The sequence below is a fragment of the Colias eurytheme genome, chromosome 14 (assembly GCF_061535395.1).
Source record: "Colias eurytheme isolate Ceu_HAF_F1 chromosome 14, ilColEury1 Martin Lab GWU primary, whole genome shotgun sequence".
Lineage (NCBI taxonomy): Eukaryota > Metazoa > Arthropoda > Insecta > Lepidoptera > Pieridae > Colias > Colias eurytheme.
The window spans coordinates 5,730,938-5,758,779 of NC_142993.1; the positions used below are offsets into that span (position 1 = coordinate 5,730,938).

Sequence of the window (27,842 nt, forward strand, 5' to 3'; positions counted from 1 at the left end):
TTGATAAAGAGATATTAGATGGTCTTTTATTGAAATATAACATTTGTAGAGACAGTGATTTTTACTATATGCTTAACAAACTACAGTCCATACTAAGTAAAGGTTTAAGCATTTCTTTATGGCACATTTAACAACTTCTTTTTATCATTTTAATTTTGTAAACATGTTATTCAATTCCATAACTCGTAAGCAAATTATCTTACGACGAGTAACATTAAAAATTATGATCATAATTTTTAAAGTCCACGGTCAATGCGAGGTAAACATAATATTTTAACTGCCAATTAAAGCGTACTTAAGAAATTACATTAAAATTTAAAACATAACTTTTGAAGTTACTAGTTACCTACAGTTACAGATATCTAACAAAAGCTATCTACTAGATAGCTAGATAGCCAGCCATCGAAACATTCTCAAACCATGCATCACCTCAGTTAATTCCATTAGAGCGTTCCGCAAATTTAATACTACAAATGTTCTCCAAATATAATCCACTATACAGGGTGTCCCACTGTTGGTATACTAAGCTCAAAGGAGGTTATAGTTTTGCATACGCTGAGTACGTAAAAAATACTTTAAAAAATCCAGACGCATTTTTTTTTCAAATAGATGAATTCTTAAAACTCTATGTGTACACCCATAACAAGCAACCCGCCCATTTTTGCCACTAGCACGTGAGCTATCGTTTAAGATTATGTTTTCATAGACAAAATGCTCACATTAGAGAAGCGGTATATGACGGCTGCGCGAAGCTAGAGAAGAAAACATGGATTTTCAGGAAAAAAATATCAAAAAAATTTTAACGTAATTTTGTTGTTTATGTATTTTTTACGTGATCAGTGTATACAAAACTACAAGTTCCTTCGCGCTTAGTATACCAATAGCGGGACAACCTGTATAACCAATATATCATATTGTATGACACCAAGTACGGAATACGTGAGGTGAGGCGACTGGAGCGGATACTGTACCCCAATATTGTGCTATAGAATAGAAGACCGCCCGCCGCTGTACGGCGAGGGTCCCGTAGATTTACTATGAATTTAATTGATATTAGCAAGGTATGAGATCATTAATGTATGTTTCAGTGATAGGTATTGCATTTTTTGACGATATTCACATTAAGAGGCATAAATTTCAATATGTAGAGTAGGTAATATTGTATGTAAAATCTTACGACAGTAACCTATTAGTAATATTGTTATGCAATATCTGCTTAACGGAATAATGGCGAAAATAATTTAAAGTAAATAAAGTAAGAAATAACACCCAGCTAAACATTGTTAGCGTAGTGAAGGAATCTTATTAAGATTTTGTTTATATAAATTTATAGATATAAATTTTGTTTGTTTTCATACATTTCAAAGTCATGTTACTCGTTCAAAACTTTCTACAAATAAAAAAATGATGGTAGTTAAAGTTATAGGTAACTTTATAGTTTCAGATTAACTATTCAATAACTTTAATAGGTATTGATCTTAGTTTAAAGTTTTTTTTTTATATTTATTACCTACATTATATTTATGTTTCAAACACCGAATTATTGTTTCATATTAATTACATATTTATTGTTCTTTAGATTTATTTATTCTTGGCATTGTTACATAGGTACTCATTCTTCTAGAGAGCTAATCCCAAAAATTATTGCTAACGTTGAAATGATTAAATATGACCAACTCAAACACTGATCCAAATCCTTATTTATTACGTTTTGACACGTATTCTGCAATGAATTAAAGATACAACAAACGAATTCATATCTCGCTCGCAATTTATATTCAAGATCAAGCAATCATCCTGCCAATCAGCATAATTCGAGCGTAATCAATAAACATAGAGCTAACCTCGTGTATGTAGGTCTCTCGCATAACGCCTACCAAATTGACCGCACGAACCGATCAAATATGCAGTCAACAATGCACCGAGGTATAGCATTGGCACACTTGATAATCACATCGTAACTAATTATCGTCGCAACACTAATAAAGGGGAACACGTCGGAGCAGCTGTACCGAATTCTTGCATATCACTGTTCGCGAAATCTAGTCTATGATGACTATATCGCATTACTTTTAATCTAACGACGTTCCGCTCTGAATAACTGCTGACGCTCTTAGCCATCTGTCTATTGGATGTGTAGTGGACTATGAATCGCACAGGCTAATTGGGAGCTGTACTGCTGGCTCTTTGTATGGTTTCCGTTTATGGAAATTGTGCAATGTGTACAAAACGTGCATTTGCATGCGATACATGAAATGTTAACTCATTATTTACTTGATTTATCTCTTTCATAATGAAATTTCTAGACTCCATCATACACGAACTATTACAAAATATGTAGAGTAATTCTTTCTTTACATAAATATAGGCCGTCTTCAATTAAGCCGTCTGATGATTGATGAGCTTAAAACTTTCAAGTAAATAAAGTTTTTAACTTCTGCCTAACAATGGCTCAGGATAAATAATTAAAAACAGCGATTCGCACAATTATTTAAATGACAGCCGCCATACCGGAATCTGCCGAGCGAAAATCGGATCGTGCACAGCGTACACCATTGCGCTCGATTACAGTCAAAGGCACGGGACAATATGCATGACCCAATGTTGGCAGTTTAATATTCAAGTGTCGCCCGGCCGTGGCGCACGCTTCGCTGTAATAAAAGCACGCTCCGACGCTTAACGAGCTCCTCTCCTCTCCTGCGGAGGAGCTCCTTCGTATTTCAAACAAGTCGCCCCCGTACGTGACCGCTGCGGCGATCTTAATTTCTGCACTAACAGTGAGATTGCGAATTATGATCCTTGTTAATGCCGCTGTCAAAGTGTCGCGGCGGCGAGATAAGCTGACATTGTCGGGTTGCATTCGAGTATCTGTGTAAATAAACGTATCCAAAGCTTCCGTAATTTAGCGTCGGTATATGTAGATATGCCAGGTTTGAACCAGATTCAAATCTATGTAGTTATTTAATCGTCTATAAATATATGTTATGTTGTAATTATACAATCTTCTAAGATATATTATATTGTCTGCTTTAAAGTAAATAACTGTACAAAGTTTCCTTCCAAGTTCCTTCCCTTGAATTGTTTAATTAAAATCAGAAGAATATTAATTGTCCGCGCGCAATTCTTTGCGTGACAAGCGTTCCAAATTATTCAGTTTTACGATTGTAATTACGCCAACAATGGGGCTAATTCCGCCTTCCGAGTGCGGTCTAGCGTTGAGTTATTGCTATATCTGATTTCTCGAGAGAAACTATCCACAAACGAAGGGATCGCAAAATGGATACCTCCGAGCGGTTTCCAAGTTAAACTCCTAGACAGCAAAGAAAGTTATCAGCAATCGAGGGGCCATTGATTGTGCACAAAGACCCTTTCGTCTCGCGACATTCGAGTTCGATTTTCCACTCACAATGCCGACTTCGTTTTTCGCCTTGCATTCGGTATTATAGCTGCACGGTTCATTCGTTCCAGTTCACATTGTCCCCGTCTTCCCGTTGAGCTTTTTCTCATCGAGAGCAGTCTTGACTCGACGAAACTATTAATCGAGATTAGCCATTTTTTACGTGTCTGTCATGACAAATATCAGTGAATTATTACATTGTTCAGATTCATAAAGCTTTAGGACCACTTTGGCCGGTGGCCAAGTCGCTTGCACAATGCACAATAAATACCTACTTCTACGGCTATTCTTAATTACTTGAGACTCATTACGAAAATTCTAGCACATACTAAACGCACTTAGTTTAACTGTGCGTCGATTAAACATGTTGCTATAAATTGTAAGTGAATTTATTCGATTTCACACGCGCTGAGCTGTTTACACACGTTTACGCTACAAGTTGTGTGTCGACACTTCCAAAAGGGAAGCTATTAGTCATCGTCTTAGATCTCTTGCAACGGATATTTTGCTATAAATATTATTCGACTGGGCATAATTTAAGTGGGATTTATTAATCGTATACTGACAAAATATCACGATCAATCAGTTTATAAATAATATCGAATTTGCACAACACAAATATGAAACACAACCTTTAATTTAGAAGAACGACAAGATAATAATGACAACATTGAGCGGTGATATTATATTTAGCAATTTATTATTGTCTGTAAATTCATACCGTGTTTTTTGCAATCTCGTTACTTTTGAATGAACGAATGATGTTCTCGTTGTAGGTAGATAATAATAAAATACTATTGATAACCGATATTTCCAATCAAAAAAATAAAATGGAGCATTGGTTTGGTACTAAATTGAAGCTACGTGGAAATTTCGTAAATTTTGTAAGAAAAGTTTCCTGCCTGAATTACATCGCAACAATTTATTTATTTGGATAAGTTGAGAAGCCACGTCATAAAGGAACTTGAGTAATAACAGGTGATTTTAAATCACGACGTCAATTTAAATAATTCGCGTCCGTAATGTTGAGAATTAATTCCGTGGGAATATAGTTTTAATTCTTACTTCAATTCAATGAGAACAAATTTGTTTGTAAATAAATATAATATATAAGGCAAATATATAGTCATAAAATAAGCAATAAGATTTAACATAGCGTACAATATTTATACCTTACCAAAAAACTGGAGGCAGGTGCCATGGTGTTAGTACATGCGATAAATTATCAACTTTATTATCCGTGAAAAATTACACTGCAGATAATATTACATCGTCAGGTAAATTTATAAAGGAAACAGTGGAGCGTTACCTAAAAATTGTTTCAAACCCGCAACACGCTCCCGTCAAAAAGCCAAAATCGACCGACGAATTCAATTAAAACTTCTTTACGAGTAACCCAAACCGACGAACGTTAGATGGAGCTCGATTAATTATTACAAAGGAACCTCTTTACAACGTCAGACAAACAAGATTCGAACTAGACAAAAGCTGGAACGTAAACGGCAATCGCTCATTCAGTCGACTTGTAAAGCCGGAGCCTGTGAAACTATCTTTCCTTTTTCTGCCTTTATCTGTGAAGAGTCTGTCTCGGTCGCGCCGCGGGGGAGGGGGAGGGGGGGAAATGCTAGCTATTTGTTTTTACAGTCGGGCGCCGGCGACAAATTAGGTGGACAAACTGTTGAAGCGGTCGAGGTGTCTATATTCCTCTCGACGTGAATTCTCTTAAAATCGCTTTGTGGCCCTCTCTAGTGAGCTGTGAGCTAATAATTTTCTCTTCAGTTTCAATTGAGATGTTCTTTCAGTGCACGTATTATTTAAATTCTAATGTCAACAATGGTATTTGAGTATGGGAACGAATTTTATTTCAGGTTGAGCTCTTACGTCCTAATTTACGTGACTAATTTGGACTGAATTTGTAAGTATTGCATTAATAAGTGATGGGCTTATTGAAAACGTAATATCGAATATTAGTGAAGTGAACTGTGAAACTCGTAATTTAAATTACTTATACTTATTGATATACTTACCTAACCGCTTGAAATAAGACCTTATTGTTAATTCAAGTTCTTAAATAATTATAGAGTTATGATTGTAGGAAGTAAGAAAATGGCAAATATAGCATTATTTAGTTATATAGACAAGATATAAAAACATAGCTACAGTAGACATACCTAGAGCCGCTAGCCTAAAAGGAAAAGTTTTACAACCTATCACAATATAAAACTGTCCAATTAAAAACCATGTCAAGCAATGAGTACAAAACTATAAACCTAAGAATGCAAGCACAAGGTTTCAGGAACTCTTACAAGTGATGCCTACGCGTCTGCCGATATAATCTAAATACCTATCGACGGACTTGTCTTCAATTCTATCGAATCCACGCTTGTTTACTTCAACTAAACAATAGTAACCAATAAAATGCTTAACGTCCTTTGAATTTATCACAAAGAACAATCAAATTGATCAATAAAGTCAACGATCTAAATTTAGCGGTAGATATATTTATAGCGCTTCCTTTCTTTCTAAGAGAATTTACAACTATATTTTCCCTTTCAATTGCGAATATAAAAGTCGTCTAGCTATACCAGTATTGCTGGTTTCGTCATCAGTGAATCGATCTAATTACCTGTTTATTTAAAAGGTATCTCGTACACAAACAAGTTATCTAACATTATAAAACATGCTTGTACTGGACCTATATTAATGCGGAAATGTTTAATGCGTGTTTAGATGTTGTCGCAATTACATCTAGCTTTTTTTGTTAATAAATATTCATTTACTAAAGACGCATAAAACAAAAAGACTTCATAGCAAATTATAATGACTTAATACTAATATTAAGAAATGATAAGAAATAATGTACCTACTTACATCATTCCGAAAAACTCATACTTTATCAAATCCACGAAACTAATACAACCTTATCCATTCACATCAATCTATTACTCAATATTGAATATATCCCATTCAAAAGCTAACCTACAGATCAATCGCAAAACACATAACATCCTGTCGCAAGGAACCCCAGCAAAAAACTCTTGAATACAGACTAAGTGAAACAGACATAGGCGCCAGACGCACAGGCGCCGCTCACCCCGGCGTCTCCTGAACTCGTGTCCAGACGGTTTACGCACCGTTACAAACTTGACATAAATGACGCTATAGCACCATACGCGAAGGATGTAAAAAGTGAGAGCCTCGTGAATTTGTAAAGCTAGAGATAATATGTGGATTTAGAGACGAGAATTTAATGAAAAATGATAATGATGTGAAAAATGTAACAAGCTAGACATACATATATTAGATACTATACACTGTACATACTTGGGGTAGGAAAGCTTATAGTAAAAGAAATAAGAACTTTCGCTGATGCCCTATACGTACGTTCCTACTACCTATCAATTACAGTGTAAATGTAAATTTTACAAAAATATTTATTTGGCAATCAATTAATCTCCTATTAATTAAGCTCCAACAAAAAGTTAAACAAAAAGTTCGTCAACTTTTATGTAAACTATAAGTGATATCAGCCCACAATTAAGTTTCTCGCAGTTAATACTGCGACAGAAACATTAATAATATTACGAGCACATACTGTTATTCAAACTGAATTCTCATATGTTTAGTCTAGACTTTAAATATGTATAATTTATGTCCGTCGCGGCTTCAAGCGAGGTTTTGGCTCCCACTATTGTTCACACACGTATAACTTTTGACAATGATAAGCTTGACGATGAATTATTAGCAGATGATAAAGTATAACCCAACAGAACTAAATATAAACGCACCTCATTAAATGGGATTTTGAGAAGCGATGAAATATTAATTGGTGTGTATATATCATACAGCTGCTTCACCAACGTCCTTCACATGAACTTATTATTTTCAACTGATGATCTGAATTCGAATTAACGGTGATAATACGCATACGGCATAAACCACTAACTTATACTTTTCTTCATGATGATTTGCAATATGGGGCGGATATTCTGTAATACAGTATGACATAACATCCACCAGAATTTAAAATTTACTAATATAAATGCATTAAACAACTCAAAAGAACTGTCTGAAACTGTATAGGGTATTGAGATGAATCAGATTATGTATAACCGGTTCAAGACATAAACAAAGATAAATTTAAAATCAACTTCCAAACAGCTATAACATGAATAAATAACTTATTAGCGTGACATAATTGCGAAATTGTTATATTATAAATTCAGGGTGTCATAAACTCAGATATTCATTAAATCTTCTACTATGTCATGCACAAACTTTGTGCGCACTAAGAGATGGAAGCGTGCAAGGCTAATTTAACCTAATATGAATAAAGGATTAGTCCCATGAGGCTCAACTCAGTATACAGCAATGTAGTCAGTCGCTTGAATGATTGCATCCACGCTATGTTGGCAAAGGGTCTTGTCCATAATCTCGCCCCTTTGCTTAGTGCATGAATTCACATCAAAGAGATGCAACATTACTTCAAACGTTGTAAGCCTCACAGTTGGGCTTCTTCGAGTTTGCGAATACCAAACAAAACTATTAACGCTCAATTAACAGCATGAACAACAGATAAACTACATTATTCGTTGTAATAGATTATGGGGAAGTACCAAATTTGAATATTAAACAAACATCTGTATATTTGATCCTCGAAACATTGAAGCAGGAAAACATAATCCGAAACAGGAATTAATCTAACTGCGTGTCTTATTTTAGCAATCACCTTCTATTTAAGCCGTAAATATTATTGAACTGATATTACATAAATTACGGAGCAATAAGAGCTGATATATTTCAATAGCTGCGACTGTGAATAATGTAACGCTTTCGAGTAGCAGTCGCGATGAATTTCCTTTTATTGTGTTAGCGAATGCTTATTGTATATCCGAACGTTTTCCCATTGAAATGGGTACAGCGACGGCGCCGCGCCTCTTAGCTATTACTTAACAATTGTTCGATGACAAATTGCTAAAGCGATACATTAAGTCCTCTCCGACGCACGAACTTTAGTGCCATTCCAGTTTCTATTGTTAATTTATAGCTACCGGTAGACCTGCGGAACACAATGAGATCCCTATCTATGAATTCATTGAAATTTTCAGGAAATCTTTTATAGGATATACTGGCTCAGATCCCTGGGGTAATTATCCTTACTCGTTAGTCGAATAAGCTATCGTTATTGCTTTAAGACAATTGGGTTGCTGGGCCACCGGTAGCTAATGACCTGTAAAAAGTTATACTGATCGTTTATCAAAAGTTCATCAAATTTTATATTCTTAACAAGCAATTTATTGGTTTCTTGAAGGTGATTAAGTAAACAAAGAATGTTTGCGAGAAAATAAGACCGAAATAATGTTTATTAATAATACTATAGGTATATATTCAATCAAATACTTTTTGAGTTCTTGTGTGGTAAAACTTAAAACAGAAATAACTTACCTCTTCCTCTGTAGTTGCTGTATTGACGGAGTCCATGCTCTGACACAAAGCGAGCTCCATGTTCTTGTGTTGCGGGGATGAAGCCCGCGGCGAAGGCTGCTGCGGCGGCACCAGCGCGCCCTGTGTCGCTCCCGCTGCCTGCTGCGTGCCTGCGCCGCCCGTGGGACTTTGCCCCTGACCTCCTTGCAAATTCTGCACGGCTTGCAGACTCTGCTGCGCTGCCTGTAGGCTCTGCGCTTGCAAGTTCTGCAGCGACTGGTGTGCCAGATTCAACTGGTGTTGCTGCACGATGCTCTGTTGCACTATGCTCTGCTGCACTTTGATGTGCTGATGCACCGCGAGTTGGTGGATGGGGTGAATCGCGGTAGGAGCGGGGTACGGGGGGGAGAGACGCTGACGCTTCACTTGCGCACTCTGAAGCGCTTCGTGCAGCCTCTTCACCGGGAGGGGGCTCTGGCCGAGGTTATCCACGGCGGTGGCGGGGAGTGCTGGCCGAGTCGCGCGACTCCGGCGAGCACTGACTGTGGCGGCTACACGGAACTAAACACGCGACACGAGATATCGCGTACTACAACGGCGACGAGCGCGCGTTGTTTTTTCAAGTCCGATTTTAATAATGCGACGCGCCTATTAATGTTTCTGTTTAGCGCTTCTGCACTATTAGTATCATTCGTGTAAGATGGTACTCCACTTGTAAAGTGATCCTGAAAAGAAGAAAAATATATTAATCAATTACATGATATTTTCTACTAAATACCTAACTACATGAAATACAAAATATTTATAGAATAGTATAGCAGCTCTATGTTTATTACGAAAATTGTATTAATATCTCACGTATAGAATAATATAATGAATAAAGTATCTTTGAATTTTACATCGTTCAAAAGCATTCAGGAAATATCTATTCCCTGAATCACTGCACGTATAAAAATGTAGAGTCCTAAAATCTTCAAAAAATACACATTAAACGTTATTTTTAAAATGTCAAACAGAACCGAATGCAGCACGTGGGTGTCGGGCCGCCATTTACTCTGTTAGTCATCGCAATAAACACCTAGAATTATCTAAATTGAAGAGCAGAGAGATGACATCACATCGGATTAACTGCGGCTACTTGGTAATTATTTTACTGGGTTAAACGAATGGGAATAAGGTTATAATGATTATCATAACAATTCTTGTTTATGAAACATAGCCACAATGAGTTCCCAGAACTAAAAAGATTCACATTTTACGCTTTAATAACAATTATTAATCTAGCAAGAAATCTTACGAAGACGTTTTTGTGGTAAAATTTGGCACGGAAATAGCTCGATTTCTAAGAGAGGATATACCTACGCATTTTATCCCAATTGAATCGACATTGTAGACTTAATATTAAAAATTTCCGCTCAGTAACAATAGAAGTTATTTCGATAGATTCGTCCTTCCTATAGGTATGTATTATAGAATTGCATCGTTATAAGCATACATTGGGTAAAGATCGAGTTATTATAGGTACCTATCGAATCATTTTGACAGAAGACAATTTTATATCCAGGAGCTAAAGCATAATCCAATAGGTATTTTGAAATCATTTTTTACCCCACATTTTAAATCTCTTCTAATGTTTGTTTATGTGAAAGCAATCAAGACTACAATTTCGCATACGACTTTGCTCGCGCCTACCTCCTTCAAGTTATCACGAAGCAGCCACTTCTATACAAATATAATTAAAAACTTCCTTCTTTTTTTGATAAGGAACCGAATCCACGCTTTATTGATAATCGGTTTGATTGAAAACGAAACAAATTTGTAACCATATAGGTAGGTATATGTATCTAAATTCGTATCTGTATAAAATTTGTAGGAATGTCTAATAGTTAATTTATATTATTAACAACTTCCATAAAAGTATCAAAACTATTCACACATACTATGTACCCTCTAACTGGTTCAATCCTTGTAACATATCTACATTTTAATAGACTATGTTCTGTTTGTATTTGCACTTTGTTGCGTCATTGTGATTATAGTGTTAATGAGACCACAGTAAATTAGTATTGTCTTTAGGTTGTTATTTTTAAGGTAATCGTTTTCTTGCGGTTATCATTTTTTTTTTTGTTGTTCTGCCAAATCATAATTTTGAGTGAGCTACTTGATATCTATTTTTAACATACATACTTACTTACATTTAAAAATTGTATCTGCATTAGAAACATAAAATACGAAATATGAACAACTTTACAAACTGAGTGCGAGTAAAATAGGAATTTATTGAAATAGAAGTCATAAATAGAAAGATTTTATACAAATATAGCTAAAAGTAACCAATTAACAACCGCTCAAAATAGAAGTCTATTATCACCGTTAACGCTTAATAGTCGTGTAGGCGTCAACAAGCTATTTAGTAGCATCTGATACGCAGCCCGTCTAATAATACAATTCAGTCTTAATATGTAACAATCACGTGTTTTTTACATGAGCTAGCACAACTTCAAGGTCACGGCTTTTTGCTCCTTCGCGTGACTAACACGCAAACAAAAAAGCTCAATTCTTTTCAACGTAATGAATACCTCAAACTATGCTGTATGTGTATGATATTCACGTTGGTACTTCAGTATTTATGTACCGAGCTATTTTCTCACGTTTTCAATTGTCAAGAATCAAGATTGTATCTTTTTGATCTGGGAGCAAACAATGTAAAAACAGTGACAATATACAAATAAAAACAAGAAGATATTCATCTAAAATGTACCTATAGCTGGATAAACAACAAAATTTTATATTTTGATACCTTCCAGGCTCCAGCCTTATGAATGTTTTTACCTGTGCAGGTTTAATAATTGGATAAAGTACCTATTGATAGATAATCAAATGTATTTTTATTTTTACATTTTTATTGTATTATATGAGATATACGAAAACATGTTTCTTATATTTAGGTATCTATTTTACATTTAATTGCAAACCATCAAAGTATTATATCTAAGTAGTAAGTACCTATATATAAAATATTTTATACAGGTTCTAAATTCTAAAACATCGATCGAATGTTTCGTTTTGACTTTAAAATTTGCTTATTTTTTATACAGAACACTTTAATAGATACTAAAGTTTTTCTATAAGTTTGTTAATATTTGAGAAATAAATAATATAAAGTACTTTATTTTCATGCAATATTTTGTGATAATACCTGAATTAACTATTTTAAAAATGAACTTAATTTACATACACAGAAAATGTATTAACTTAATTAAATCCGACTAAATTACACTCTACCCACATCAATTGCTAGCAAACACGTTTCCTATCATTTTAATAGCATCAATAAATGAGCAGTGACGTCATCGAGATTCTACCACATTGAGATAAGGAGGACAATAGTTATTAGTTACCTACTGTTCGCCAACACAATGATAATACTAATAGTATTTGAATTTATAAACAAATTTATAACGAAGTATTAAGGACTAACGAAGTCCTTTTAGATACCAAATTACTACATGTGTATTGCAAAGATATCTAAATAAAAGGTCACATGCCTTTTAAATTATGCAAAAATGCAATAATAATAGAGAGTAGAGTTTTTGAATTAAAAAAATAAATTCACCTTATTGAAATGAAATCCTTAAATATTTTCTATCTGTTTGCGTTATATCAAGGTGATTTGTAAATAAGCTGCAGGCAGCGGAAGTACGAAGCCTCCATTTCATCTATTATAAGTCCCGGGATCCCCGACTTCGACGCTTTGATTTATCGAGTCTTATAACTCCGCCAATATATCATATATTTATTTTCAAACACTATTTCCTTTTAAACTGTATTATTGTTAGACTTATGATATACTAAAGGGTATTTTTATTTAAGTAAATAAAAAATGTGTGCAATTGCATACCTACGAAGTACGAACTATACTGAATCCCGCAAATTTGATTTTGGTAACCCAATACATTTTTAATTTATTTATTTATTTATTTATTTATTTTGAAAACTACACAGCTTACAGTTTGACTTACTCTACTTATATCTATGATACAATACGCCAATTACGAGTTTTACAATTATTATCAATTACAATATTTAAAACAGTAACTTATTAAAGAGTGGTGAGTAGTGTGTGTGGGTGAGTGCGTGCGTGCGTTTGGGTATGTTTGTGTGTATATATGTGTGTGTGTGCATGATTAAAATGTGTTAGGTACGTTAGATAATATTTTAATTACATTGGTTTTAAAACGATTGCGAGGGCTGTTAAACATGTCAAGAGTAGAAAATTTTTGATTGTATATCGAAGGCAGGCGATTAAAGAGTGAGTTCTTCATATATTGGTTTTTTGTACGTGGTATAAAGAATAAAGGAGTATTACGTGTTCGAGTTAGAGGGGTGTTAAAATATATATTTTCTGTTAATTGGGGGCAGTCTAGTTTGTTGTTTAGGAGATCATAAAGAAACATAATATCTGAAAGAGTACGTCTGTCTTCGAGAGTATTCATTTTAAAGAAAATGCAGGATTCTTTGTAGTCCTTAAAGTTATGTTTTGCTTTAAAACTAAGATGCTTCATAAATATCTTTTGTATTTTTTCAATTTTGTCTATATATTTTTTAAAAAATGGTCGCCATATTATACTTCCATATTCTAATATGCTTCTGACGTAACTATGATAAAGCATTTTTAAACACAGAGGGTTTTTAAAAGGTTGACTTGTTCTTAGGATGAAACCAAGGGATTTGTATGCTTTACTGGACATGTACTCAATATGGGCGTCGAAGAAACATTTATCGTCCAGAAGGATGCCGAGATCCTTTACTGAAGTTGTTCTATTAATTAACTGATTATTGATACTATATTCGAATAAAATAATGTTACGTTTACGAGAAAAGCTTATGGTTTGGCATTTTTGAATGTTTACACCGATGTTATTAATTTTAAAATATTCTCCGAGATTATCTAGATCAGATTGGAGTAGATTACAATCGGCGGTACAAGATACTTTACGGAAAATTTTGTTATCATCGGCATACAGTAAGCAATTTGAGTTCTTAATACAATGTGTTATATCGAAAAGGAAAATGTTAAAGAGTAAAGGTGATATATGGGATCCTTGTGGAACTCCGGAGGTGACGTTTATGAAGTTAGATTTATGACTTCCTATGACTACTGCCTGACGACGGTTTCTAATATAAGATATTACCCATCTATGAAGATTACCCTTAATACCTACAGCATTTAGTTTCCCGGCGAGAATCAATTTAATCTCAAATTAATCTTGATTATATATTCTTTAATCTATGCAAAATGATGCAAAATGCAAATTCATTATTTAAAAGTAGAGATACCTAGTAGCTACTTAGGTACTAAGTGAAGGTGCAATTAATATCTTCCTGCAAATATGAATTTTTACTTTACTACGAAAACAGGAAATCTCAGGTGACGTACAAGTATTAAAAAGTTCATAATGTATTTATTGCAAAAGCAATAATAGTTTCCGAGAACATTTATGAACCAGAGTTTATTAGTGCTCGGTCTCATAACAAGTTATTACATAATATTACACCTGATGCTTATTGGATCAATCATAATAACTACGAACATAAAGAACAACGTAATAACATTAGACGATTTATTTTTGTAATATAATTAACACTTATGTACGCATTTGTTTTGTACACAAGATAAACACATAAGTAGTACCTACCTATTTGGAAAATGGAAGGATCAATTCTTATTCATGCTAGTGCGAAAGTAACTCTGTCTGTCTGTCTGTTACTCAATCACGCTTAAACTACTGAACAAAATTTCATGAAATTTGGTATGGAGATATTTTGATACCCGAGAAAGGACATAGGCTACTTTTTATCCCGGGAAAATGACGCAATCCCGGAAATCCCACGGGAACGGGAACTATGCGGGTTTTTCTTTGACTGCGCGGGCGAAGCCGCGGGCGGAAACCTGTAGTTATTTATATCTTAGTAGGTATGGTTGTACGTAAGGAAGTGATACTCGAAATTGAAATACATAGATAATATATTTGAATATAAATTTCTCAATATTGACGAACTTATTTAGTTATAGCAAAGTGATGGTATTAAAGGGCTGAATGGGAGGGAATATTTGTCTCTAGACCCATCGTAACACAAAATGTAATAGGACACTGTAAATATTCTACGTGGGTGTGATAGCTTCCCTTTTGTTTAACTATATTGAAATTGATTTAATTAACTTCAATCATTCTTAACTTAGCTATTAATAATTTCTCTAGAAAAGAATAACAAAGCAGTACAGCCAGGAGAAACGCTGAATGAGTCATCTACGAAACAACTCAAAGTATGAGGTTCGCGTCCTAAACCAACAAGTTTAATTCGAAAACTATGTGTTTGGGTACAAAGAAATAGTTTCGGGGGTTACTCTGAAGATGGATAGGCGAAGGGGCGGCCCGAATACTCAATATTGTAGAAACTTCGAGAAACAAATCTGAATCAAGGCATTTGATATCTCCTTCTTAATAAAACCAATACGATTATGCGCTATTATAAGTTATAACGTTTAAATAATCCAATGTGTTAATAAACTGTAATTCATTCTGGAAAAAAATTCTAGATAGAAACTATGACATAAGTAGGTAAATTAAAAATAACATAAATAAATAGTTCATGATATTAATGAAAAGGTTTCTAGCGTTTACTTTTCAATTACCTATATCTACTAACTATGTTCTATAGTCTATACAAACAGAACTAGATTCGCATGCAATGTTCTATCACAAACACAACGTTATGTCGGAAACATTCCTCATACATATAATTTAGAAAGCATCTTTTTGCAATGCAAACATTTATTGTGAGTACTATAAGCGGATCAAAGGAAATCCTACAACTACACGATTTAATACCATCGGAGTATTCAACATTAATTCACGTTTGCCTAACTTCGTTTTAACATCAAAGCTTGTGGGAGGTTACAAAATGTGTTATAGGCAAATATATGAACGTCAAAATACAGGGCAGAGTCTGAACTGTTATTCCATAAATGTGGCTAACAAACAAAGCCGTTTAATTAACAAAACCGGCCTGACAACCAATAGAACCATTCACGTAATGAAATTCGACTGAAACAAACTCAATTGTATAGCCAACATAAATTGTAACATACCTACTCGTTTTGATAAACATTCCATGCATCATCATCATACATTGGCATTTTTGGATTGTTTATAATAATTATTGGAACTCGATTGTACCTAATATTGTTTATTGAATTGCAAATACATTTTCAATTTTGATTGGAAAAAGCAATCTATTATCAAAGTAATTATTTATTTCTAATGGATTTCACATGAAAGTGAACTCTATCAAAACTTTCATTATTTAGAATTCAACAAAATATCCGCACGGCGCACATAGAATGTAATAAAATCCGCTGATATGTAGAACGATATATTAAATCTCAAAGCTCGAATTAATGAATGGAAAGTACTGGAACATTAGAAACTTTGTGCTGCAGGAAAGAGTATAGACACTTTCCTATTCGCTTGCTAATTGTAAAACATTAGCAGTAGTGCTTTCGAGCGTACTCCAATTTCGCGTAAAAGAACCTTTGTTTGTTCATATTCATAGAATGTGCGCCGCAAATTGAGTCTAATTGCTACAACAAAGTGTTAAATCAGGCCAGCCGACGTGCCTTCGTGTCCTAAATTGCGCCTATTTAACCATTTAGGATGAGAACACCCACCGGCCACCTGTTTTGAAGTTTTCGCGGTGACGGCTTTGAGTGACATCAGCTGTTACTTTTCATATTGCTTACTTTTGTAATATCGGTCAATTAGGGAAAGCTGGCATGTTCACAGTACTCACACTTATGCAATTTCACTTACAGTATGTTCAAAAATAAATGTGACTCTAGTTTCATTTTAGACTTGAATTGTAAAATGGGTGCGTTGTAGATATATATATATGCAAATATAATTACTTATGAAAACTCTCATAATTTACCTGTAAAATTATAATTTAAAAGTAAATCAATTGATGAAGTTAATTTAAATTTATTCTAATAATAATCAATTGGATAAAAGTATTAATAATCATTCAATTATCAAATAATAATTAAATTCCTGACTTTGGTCGAGTAAAGATATCTAAGAAATATTATATTTGTAGTAAGTACGTAATACCTACCAATACGCGCTAACAAATATGTGTTACATGTTTATTGTATAGTTTTCACATATTGGTTTTAAACTCAAACTCAAACATTTATACAATTAGACTTCTTCTAGAAGCACTTTTGAATCGTCATAACAGTTTAACAGTTTTAACATTTACCACCAATTCAGAAAGCAGTATCTATAGAGAAGAAGAAGAATCTATTTAATCATAATCGTAATCTTCTACTTCACTGAAACTTTCATCGCTCGAAGAACTCGATGTTTCGTTGTCGGAATTTCTTAATGTTATTATATAAATGAGTCAGTGTAATTATCTACTTTTGGTTCTAATTGAATATATTTTTCCTCACGTTCTCGCGTCTTTCTCCAAACGTCACTAAACATATCCAGACTAATAGCATTTGCTTCCTTTCTAAATAATTCTTCCACAGTTTTCAAGTTAAAGTTCACATTTTGTGATGCTACTTTCCCTTTAATTATGCCCCATAGTAACTCTATTGGGTTGAGTTCTGGATGGTATGGTGGAAGGCGCAATACACTATGTCCATGATCTTTGAGGATTGCATCAAGTAGGTAAAAATTGTGTATAGTTTGGCTTATTTTTTTAATAATGTGATAACTCTGATTATCAATTAGTAATTTGATTTTTGAAAAAAAAAATGCCGATTTTAGTCAAAATTTATATTTTTCTAACAAGATCCTTATCATCCAAATTTCCACCTTGGTGAGAAAAATTGACATTTCTTATGAAAATGGACAAAAAATTAAATGATTTTATTAAATACTGTAAAATAGTCTATAATTCTTCCATTTACTGTATCACAAAATTCTTCATAGATTTTTAGATATTCGTACTACACCAATTACATCACCCTGTATTTATAAACAATTGCAAAATATGACACATACATAGGCCGGGAGATACTGACACAAAATTTCGGGTCATTTGTAACAGAATGGCGGTTCTACAGAGGTCTTATTACGCAATGACTAAATGATGGTCAGAACTCAGAACGCTGGTACCGGCGGACTAGTCGCGTGGGCGTTAGTCGAACTCGTCGGATAAATAGCGAAAGTCAAACGATTTGTAACACAAAAATTTTAGAATTCACCGATAGCCCATAAAAAAGATGTAGGCGGTAGTGTCATGCCATACTTTTCCGGTGTAACTTACAGCCCCCCATACCGACGTGATGCGTTGATTAAAAAAAAAAAACAATTCAAACATTTGTACCAGGCTAACTTTTGCACAGGTAATCATCATCGTGCAGACATTTCGGACGATTATGTCCATGAAAATCGCCATGCCATACTTTTCGGACGATTCCAAATGGCCACCATACCGCCGAAAATCTGCAAAAAAAAATTTTTTTTCGCCAAACAATTTGTACCAGTATTGCATTTGGATTTTTGGAGAGTATTTGATAAAATGTGACCATTATTATACAGGGTGTCCCGCTATTGGTATACTAAGCGCGAAGGAACTTGTAGTTTTGCATACACTGATCACGTAAAAAATACTTTAAAAAAAAATTACGTCCAAAATTTTTTGCTAAATTTTTCCTGAAAATCCATGTTTTCTTCTCTAGCTTCGCGCAGCCGGCATATACCGCTTCTCTAATATGAGCATTTTATCTATGAAAACATAATCTTAAACGATAGCTCACGTGCTGGTGGCAAAGTTGGGCGGCTCGCTTGTTATGGGTGTACACATAGAGTTTTAAGAATTCATCTATTTAAAAAAAAATGCGTCTGGAATTTTTTAATTATTTTTTACGTACTCAGCGTATGCAAAACTATAACCTCCTTTGAGCTTAGTATACCAACAGTGGGACACCCTGTATTTGCCATACTTCTAGTAGGGGGAAAAAGTGCTGCCATACTTGAAAATTAATTTATTCGTCACGTTTCAAAAATACGACTGTACAATACGTAAAATAATTTTTTACAGTATGGGATCATTATATTCTGTTTGTTTGTATACAATTCTACCTAGAAAAAAAAATATCGCAGATTGCAAACATGGGGCGGATGATTGTAAGACTTAAGCCAAGACGTAAAAAAAATGAAAAGAATTGGCGATTTGTACCAGTACGGCATTTTTGGAAAGTATATGATGCAACGTGACCATTATTATATTTGCCATACTTTTAATAGAGGGAAAAATTAGTGCCATACTGCTACAAATCGTTCAAACTACGAATAAAATCTTACAATAAGAAAAAAATCTTATACACATTCGCCACCTCCCACAGGTATAGCATTATCACACTTCTATTTATAATCATTCAGGAGTTGTTGAAAAAAAATGTAGGGTGGTACAAATCGTTAGGCGAGAAAAAAAAAATCAAAAATTTGCAGATTTTCCGCGGTATGGCGACCATTTGGAATCGTCCGAAAAGTATGGCATGGCGATTTTAGTAAATGGCTGCACGACGATGGTTACCTGTGCAAAAGTGAGCCCGGTACAAATGGTTGAATTGTTTTTTTTAAATCAACGCATTCACGTCGGTATGGCGGACTGTAAGTCACATCGTAACTGTATGGCATGACACTACCGCCTACATCTTTTTTAAGGGCTATCGGTAAATTCTAAAATTTTTGTGTTACAAATCGTTGGACTTTCGCTTTTTATCCGACGAGTGTGACTAACGCCCACGCGACTAGTCCGCCGGTACCAGCGTTCTGACCATCATTTTTCTTTTTGTCATTGCGTACTAAGACCCCTCTAGACCGCCATCCTGTTACAAATGACCCGAAATTTTTTGTCAGTATCTCCCGGCCTAACATGTGCAATGTGTAAATGTGTTGACGTTCCAGCTCTTCTTAATATACCTATACCGCCCTCTGATAGCGGTAAAATCATACTAAAATTTTTGTGAACTCTACAAAAAAATATTGAATGATATTTCATCATATTATTGTGCAAAATTGAAAAGTATAAACTGCAATAGGTGTCCATATATGGAATAGAGTCTTAATGCACCCATACATGATGCAATTAAATCATCTTTAATCATTAGAAACTCTACCACGAATAAGTAAATAGTCAATTACTTCAATAAAAGTATGTCTACAAATACCGATAGGTTCCAGCAAAGCCAACTGATAAACGGCTCAAAAATTAAATACAAATTCATATTTGGATATTTTGGTATTAAAATTTTCCAATACATCATAGTACATGTTATTTACAAGAAAAACAAGTCATGGTCTGTATCATTAATGGCCTAAAGAGATTTTTATTACCGCAAATATTTACATTTGGCGGAAATCGCAGTCATCGTGAAGGAACCAATGTTCTAGTTTTTCACATCACATAAAATCTGATAAAATTTATTACATCGCTTTTAACTAGGTCCAACTCGTTTGACATAGAAAAGAACAGAGTAGGTATGTGGTTTTATGTCATTTGTATTATTTATATTTGTTTGTTTTGTTTATTTATGTTTAAGCACACCCCGGACACTCCATACAAAATTATCGTTTTGACAGTGACACTGTAGAGACTGCAAATGTGTGTGTTAACGCTTTATGGTTGGCACATTTTTGACTAGCGTAAACTAGCGTAAATTCGCGTTTTTCTGATGAAATACATCCGTAAACAGCACAATATATCTAACCATTTTCTACGAAAAACGATAATCATGCACAAATCCGAAATAATAAAATTACCCTGTAGAAAAATGTGGACCATTTTTAGACTGATCGTGCGGGGTGAGGTAAGTGTTTAATTTTGGCGGGAGGCGGAGAGTGTCCGTTCTGTAGCGTTTAGCTACTATTATGTATTCTGTGGTTTAAGTTAAATATTTTCTGAACTCTTTGACAAATGCTTTCCATATTAAACAGTCTGAAATTCAGTTCAATTATTTGGAAATTCAAAACAAATACACTTGAAGTTTTCCTCAATTCGCCATGATTGTGTAAAAATGCTGAATTCAAAGTAAAACTATCGAACTGGCATGACAATCGATTGTGTAAACTATCGTGCCAAAGAAAGCGTGGCGGACCACTGGCGGACATATTTTTTATTGCAAAACAATTCTATTCGAGCGTATTGCAAAATAGACCAAAACGGATTGATTCCACTGCAATCCTATCACAACCGATCCATATTTTTGAATGTGCAAACAATGTGACATGTAACGCTATATTTTACGTATACAAATCATTTTATTTATGAATACTGTCTATGCAGGTTTGTCGCGAAATTTAGAATAGTAAAGCATTTTGTTATTTATAACTGCAATAAGCAGTGAGCACCTATTTCATATAGGTATGGAATAAAGAATTGTGTTCAGTTATATGAAACAAAAGATTATTTTTCTGTATCTATTGTGGGCAGTATATAGGTTTATTATTGTCTTCTTGGCGCAGCCAACTGGCTATAACTTAAGATACGCTTATCGCTTCGCTGGCTCGCTTCGTATTCCAAATGTTCCTTACTGACGTCCATCTCATCCTATTCGTTTTAATTCTATTTAGTTCAAGTGTCTTTCATTCAATAAATTGTAGGTCTTTATTTAGAGTACGTACGCAACGGCACACGTCGAAAGACACATTATGCATTTATCTAGATCAAAATACCCAGCGCAATTAATTTAACAAGCGGCTATTAGTAGGTACCTCTCATGATCTCGCGGTCGTGACGCAACGAAACCGGCACAATGGCTTCTCTACAAGTGACTATTCGGAGCGGACTCGCCTCGGTAATTACGCCAACGAAGTACACAAGAACGGATTGACAACAAAAACTGTAATAATGGACATAGATATGGAACGGAAAGAATGAGACGTTGAGACGCTACAAAAAATTTCGATTTACAATAAACGCTGTGGTCTGAGGTACTCAGATCGCAATAAGTTGCTTTATATTTTATGTTTCTTGGTTTAGAAATTGCTCTGATTATTGTACTCTTGTTATAAATTCGTAAGAGAGGAAAGTCGAAGTAAAGTTTTTTGTAACCTGCTATGTCTGAATCAAGCATATTTTCAACTTGAGATAACTAAATGAACAAGGTTAATTTTTTCTTAAGTTTAAAATTGTATAGATTATGATAACATTAAAACAATATTATTACCTAGTTATTTCTTTTCAAAATATTAAAGTCATTAGAATCTTAGAGCATAATTGTAAATTAGTACATAGTATATTTCACCACAATCCCTTTCGACCATAGCATAACAAAAACCAACAATGAAACGAATGTAAGCGAAAAGTACTCTCTTGATTGAAAAGAACAATAGCATTGTATTGTTTTCAATTGCATAGTCTTATTCGCAATAAGTGCATACCATGAGACGTAATGTATCGTTTATTCGATTTTTTATAGCTCTTATCGTCTACGAAAGTTGTTTTCTACCAACCACAGAACTTTTTATCAGATAAAATGGAACAAGTAGGTAGGTACCTACATATTTCAATAATAACGAACTCTTCAAAGCCCAATTATTTAATTTGTCTTCTAGCGAACCCTCACCCGATTCAAAACCTCATCTGAATCTAATTCGATTAACCTCTTAACATGAGCAGTTAAATTTAATGATCACACCGGCATTCTTAAGGTCATTCTCGTCAATTAACTCCAATTAGTCTCTACGTCTGCCCATTCAATAACAATATAGAATATGTATTATTTCATTTATGTAACAATACTAGAATTCTACTAATCTAATACTGATATCATATTAATTAGTTAATTGAAGGGTGAATGAATATTCATCGTGACAGCTGGACGGATGCAATAGTAGCGACCCCTTGTGCATACTATCTGTACCTAGGGTCATTGCGCCTGTTCGCGTCCACTTAGTGCAGTTGGAAAGTTTGAAGGAGAAAATAAAAATGTTCCAGAACAAATTTCAACGCAAAATTTATGTAACGTGTTCATTACATAGTCTATTTTAAGATTTACTTTCAATTGTGTTGGAAATATCATGTGGTTTTTATTTATCTAGACAAATAGCAGAATTAGGCGTTTTACCCAGATCGCGTCCAAAAATTCCAGTTTGCGTCCACCCGTGGACCAGTTCGCGTCCACCAGCTTAGAAAAGGAATTAAGAGTGTATTGGGTGATATTTTATCAGATAAATGCAAATAAAAATTAGATTTTAATAAATTATTTATTTACGAATATAGTTATTTAATAAAAACCGGCCAAATGCGAGTGGGACTCGCACACCGAGGGTTTCGTTTTAACTCGTTTTTTTTCATATGTTTTAACTGTAAATGATTATTTTTTTCAATGTTTCCCTTATTTTTGCTATAAGACGTTGCTTCGTACCAAACTTCAAGTGTCTGTGTTCACGTAAAGTACCCTGTAGGTTTTGATTCCCTTGCGAATGTCGAAATTTGCGAAAATTTGCAGCATAAACGGCTGTATCTTTTGATTGCTTTGGCTTATAAGTTTGATTTTTTCACTGCTTCAAGGAACCGTAGACTTGAGTATTCAATATAAATTTCAGCTTTATACCTCCACGCGTTACTGAGAAAAAGGGTCTTGACCGAAAGACAGACCGGCAGACGGACATACAGACGGATGGATATCAAAGTGATCCTACAAGGATTACGGTTTTTCCTTTTGAGGTTCGGAACCCTAAAATCAACATTATTATTAATATAATTCACTGTAAGGAAACTGGAAAAACTTATTTATATTTATCTTCTCATCATTAATAGAACTAAAAATTAACAAAAAACAAAGTTACGTTATGTAAATAAATAATAATCAGTTCTATTAAGATTACCTACCTATCCTATTTTTTAGTTTCTAATGAATTAAATTTATTTTTTGTTTATATTACTCTCACTCTCATTCTCAAAGATACTAGGTCTCATTCTTAGAATACCCATTTTAAAATGAAAAAATAGCAAAAAAAATTGCTAATTTGAATGAAAATTTTAATTATCAACTTGTAGTCTTAGTCAAAAATTTACAATCTATTTTAAATTACATATTTTAACAAACAATTCATTGCTACTTAATGAAAAACAATGTGGACGCAATTTGTTCTATTGTTATGCACTATAGGTATAGTTTGCGCCCACCGTGGACGCAAAATGGAAGTTGTACAAATTCGGTGTAGTAATTCGCGTCCACCTTATTTTAGCTATTAATTGTAAAAGAAATAAGCTGATTTATAATCCATACTATTCCATGTTTTGTTAGCAAAGTAAAGAAACAGTTACATATTCAAAAATTCACATTTAACAATAAGATACTTACCGTGAAACGCGACGCTGCGCACTATTTTTTTCTCAAAATACCGCGCGTTTTAGCTCTCTCGTCTAATAGCCAAAATTAAATAATTTTTTTTAATAGGATAGGCGGTGCGCAGGCATATTTTGAATATGTGTGCATGTCTCTTATACATTGAGGTATTATCGGAAAATTTTCTTATTACAATTTTACTTAAAGTATACTTATTTTCGTGAATTTTCTAAAAGATATCCGCAAAATGGACGCGAATAGGCATGTGGACGCGAACAGGCGCAATGACCCTATATTGTTTACAGAACATACTAGAATACTTAGTAGGTTTTTATTTGCATTTGCGTTACCATAATATAACATTGTATGTTTTTGTGATTCAATGTGCATTGCTACTACAAAAAGTATGATTGCAATATACCTAGGTAATGTGTGATAATATTCTTATGTCACCGCATCAATGTTTCTTATTACCATATAGTTAGGTTCGCATACGATATGAATAACGACTACCTACCTATCAATGAAAATAAGTATTTTTTTGTGAATAAACTGTATAATATTGTTTATTTTTTAGATAGCGATAAATAATTGAGATATGAAAACGCATGGTTGAATTGCCTTTAATTCTATTTGTGTTGCTAAATAATTTTTATACTACTCCTAATTTATTAGAGCGTACAGTCAGTTAGTACTTTCAAACGTTTCTATTCCAATTTTCTGACATGCAATGTTCATTAACTGTATGATATTGGCCAAGGAATGCAGTACAATTACTGTATTTCACAATATTATGTGAAACTAATACACACCATTTACAAGGTATGTCTAAGTACAAACTGCGTTGAATTCATCGTAAAATTACGTCATTTATTAATAGATTTTATTATTTTAATTACCACTCTACATTTATTAAGTAGGTACTATCGTTATTGTGCGATATCAAATACATACTTATAAGGTTTTGGATTCATTACAATATTGTATTAATAAACTAATAAGGGCCAAGGATTAAAGAAACTTGCTATTTAAATTGTGAAATGAAGATGAGTGTGAATGAAGTTTTCGGGCCTTATTCAAACGAATTCATCATTATGTAGGTAGAGCGAGATATCCTAATAACAATATTAGAAATCTCATTATTATTTTATTTTTAAAATACATATTAAAGATTTAATAATTTAATTGTTTTTAAACCAGATAACATCATCAACCATAACTATCAAACATATCTTTATTATTTATCTAGAGTTATATGCAACTAAGAAAGTTTTAACAAACTTGGATATAATGTGCGTCTTTATAAGATTTACCGAGTAATGTAAAGTATTTTCAAACACATGTCTAGTTAAACTACAGATTGTCTGTGTAGCGCAGTTTGTTATGCTTATCTAAGCGGCGCGAACAATTAACGGATCGTAAATTTTAATCTTGTGAAAGAATAGCGCGCTTTTAACGGAATATTTATTCATACCAGCAACATCCTTTTAAACTTTTTTTTTTCATTTAACTTTTCATGCGAAACGGAAAAACTATTGCCACCAATAACTTAGGTCTCTAACTACTGAATAGCGTAAATAAACATAGAGCAGCCTTTTTTAAACAACAACCTCCGTTACCTAGAAAACAATAGCACATATCACAAGCACACACACTGCTTTCGTCGGAAAACGCACATGCACAATTTTCCGAATATCAGTTACGGACACTGTCGGCCGCGACAAAGCAAAGGTGGCACATACAAGCACTACCTTTGCACGCGAAAGACTGACTGACGGTTCTCAGGCGGGCTCACGAGCGAGCGGGACGCGCGGCGGGCGTGCCAACACTCTGCGCGCGCATCTACTTCTCTCTCTCACTACTCGACTTCACATATAGTCGTCTCTTCTCCACACGCTTGAGCACACCTTTCGTTCCCGAGACAGGTGTTCTTGTCGATGTGTGCGTCCAGATATGGCAGCCCTTGTGTGTGCGCGCTTCCTGCGGCGGCGGATCGTTTTTTATGCCCGGCAGAAATTATAAAAAAGTAAATGGAGGGAAAATTAAATAAAACGTTTACAATGAAGCGTTTTCCTGTGCACTTTGAATGATTCAGTATGCGCTATTTTCAGGGTAGACATTCAATGGTATTCCACCGGCGGGGTGATTACGGAGCTTTTAACGGATGTTTGACTGATGTAGGTGGGCGTAATTAGGCATGGGGCGGAAAGGCATATTGATTGCGGTGACGCGGCTTTGTGGAAAAATCGATATTTTTGTATTAAAGGTGGCACGCGATGTGTCCGGCCCCATGCGTCCATGGATAAGTAAACCTGTGTATCGATCGCCTTCAAGTTTGACCCTAGTTTATGGTGCGCTATAACTCTAACTAAACGATAGCTTAGCCATAAAGAATACTTTTCTATTACCCTCAAATGAATCCATCGCACAATAGCGTACAACCTTAATAATGTAAATACAACGGAGAGACAGAATTCCGTATCTTCCGCTGAATGAAAACAGAAAGTGCAATTATATTAAATGCGCATCCTCGTATTGTATACGGATAAAATGTATTTTAAATAAATATTTTGGAGAAACGCAATTCACCTCCGTGTAATTAATCGTTTTCACCAGGAGCGTATGCAATGAATATATTTTAAAATAACGTTTCCATCGCTTTTCATAAACTTAATTTGAAATGAAATGTAAAGGGCTTTACTGTTGAGGACTAATCTGCCAACCGGGACAGAGGGAACACAAAATATAAAACAAATTATAAGCAGTCGAGTGCAGGTTTTGGACGAAATTACGTCATTATTGCGAGAAATGGTACTAAATGTTACTTTTCAAAACTCTGCATTTACTTAGTTTAAGTGAAAATAAAATCCTTTTTGTGTTTTTAGGTAGTGATGCAGCTATTCAGTACGTTAAGAATCTATTGACCTACCTACTACTTTAGTGATTATTGTGAATTCATTTTATTAATAAATTAAATATTAATCAAAGCTCTGAAATACAGATTATTAATTAATTTATATCGTAGCATACAATAGAGAAAACTAATAATTTAATAAATATCCATAGGACAGGCCAGCGCCATAGTGGCGATTTTATAACAAAGGCAAATTATTTCAGACCAGTAAATAAAGACTTCTACAATCAAACATTTTCCACGCCTCATCTGTATAACAATTGCGATGATGCAATTCCTATATCACCCTCCAAAAACAATAAAACCATTTCTAAATAACACATATACCTAATATTTTCATCAATCAAAAATTCGGACAATAAAACAAAAGAAACAAACAATTACCTTATCGATACACGTACCTGTACAGTAAACATCACTACACAATTCATTAAGTCAGTTGCAGCCAACAAGACTGAGTGAAAATCTCATCAAAGAATAGATCTCGCTACAGACACAGCTTAACATAACAAGGACATCCTTATTGTTCGTGGAAACTTGACTTATTAAGATGTGGGACGGAACGATTCAATCAAAGGGAACAAATATTTTCCGACTCCTGACCTTAGCGATGCGGATTTGCGCACGGTCGTCGCTAAAAAGATTATGCCGCTTTTTATTGGGATTTAATAAAATGTCGTGATAGATTTAAAATTAGATCCAAAAAGAATCGCCGATATACTATAGTATATAAG

General features: G+C 34.2%; 1 protein-coding gene across 1 annotated transcript in view; it reads right to left on the reverse strand.

Annotated features, from left to right (window-relative positions):
• Nucleotides 1-25,977, reverse strand: part of cpo (RNA-binding protein) — a 152,676-nt gene extending 126,699 nt beyond the window's left edge. The window contains exons 1-2 of the mRNA XM_090109520.1: nucleotides 25,814-25,977; nucleotides 8,843-9,546 (exon numbers count right to left, since the gene is read on the reverse strand). Coding sequence (XP_089965646.1) covers nucleotides 8,843-8,902 — 60 coding nt within the window. The 5' untranslated portion in view covers nucleotides 8,903-9,546; nucleotides 25,814-25,977. The remainder of the gene's footprint in view (nucleotides 1-8,842; nucleotides 9,547-25,813) is intronic.
• Nucleotides 25,978-27,842: the final 1,865 nt, after the last annotated feature.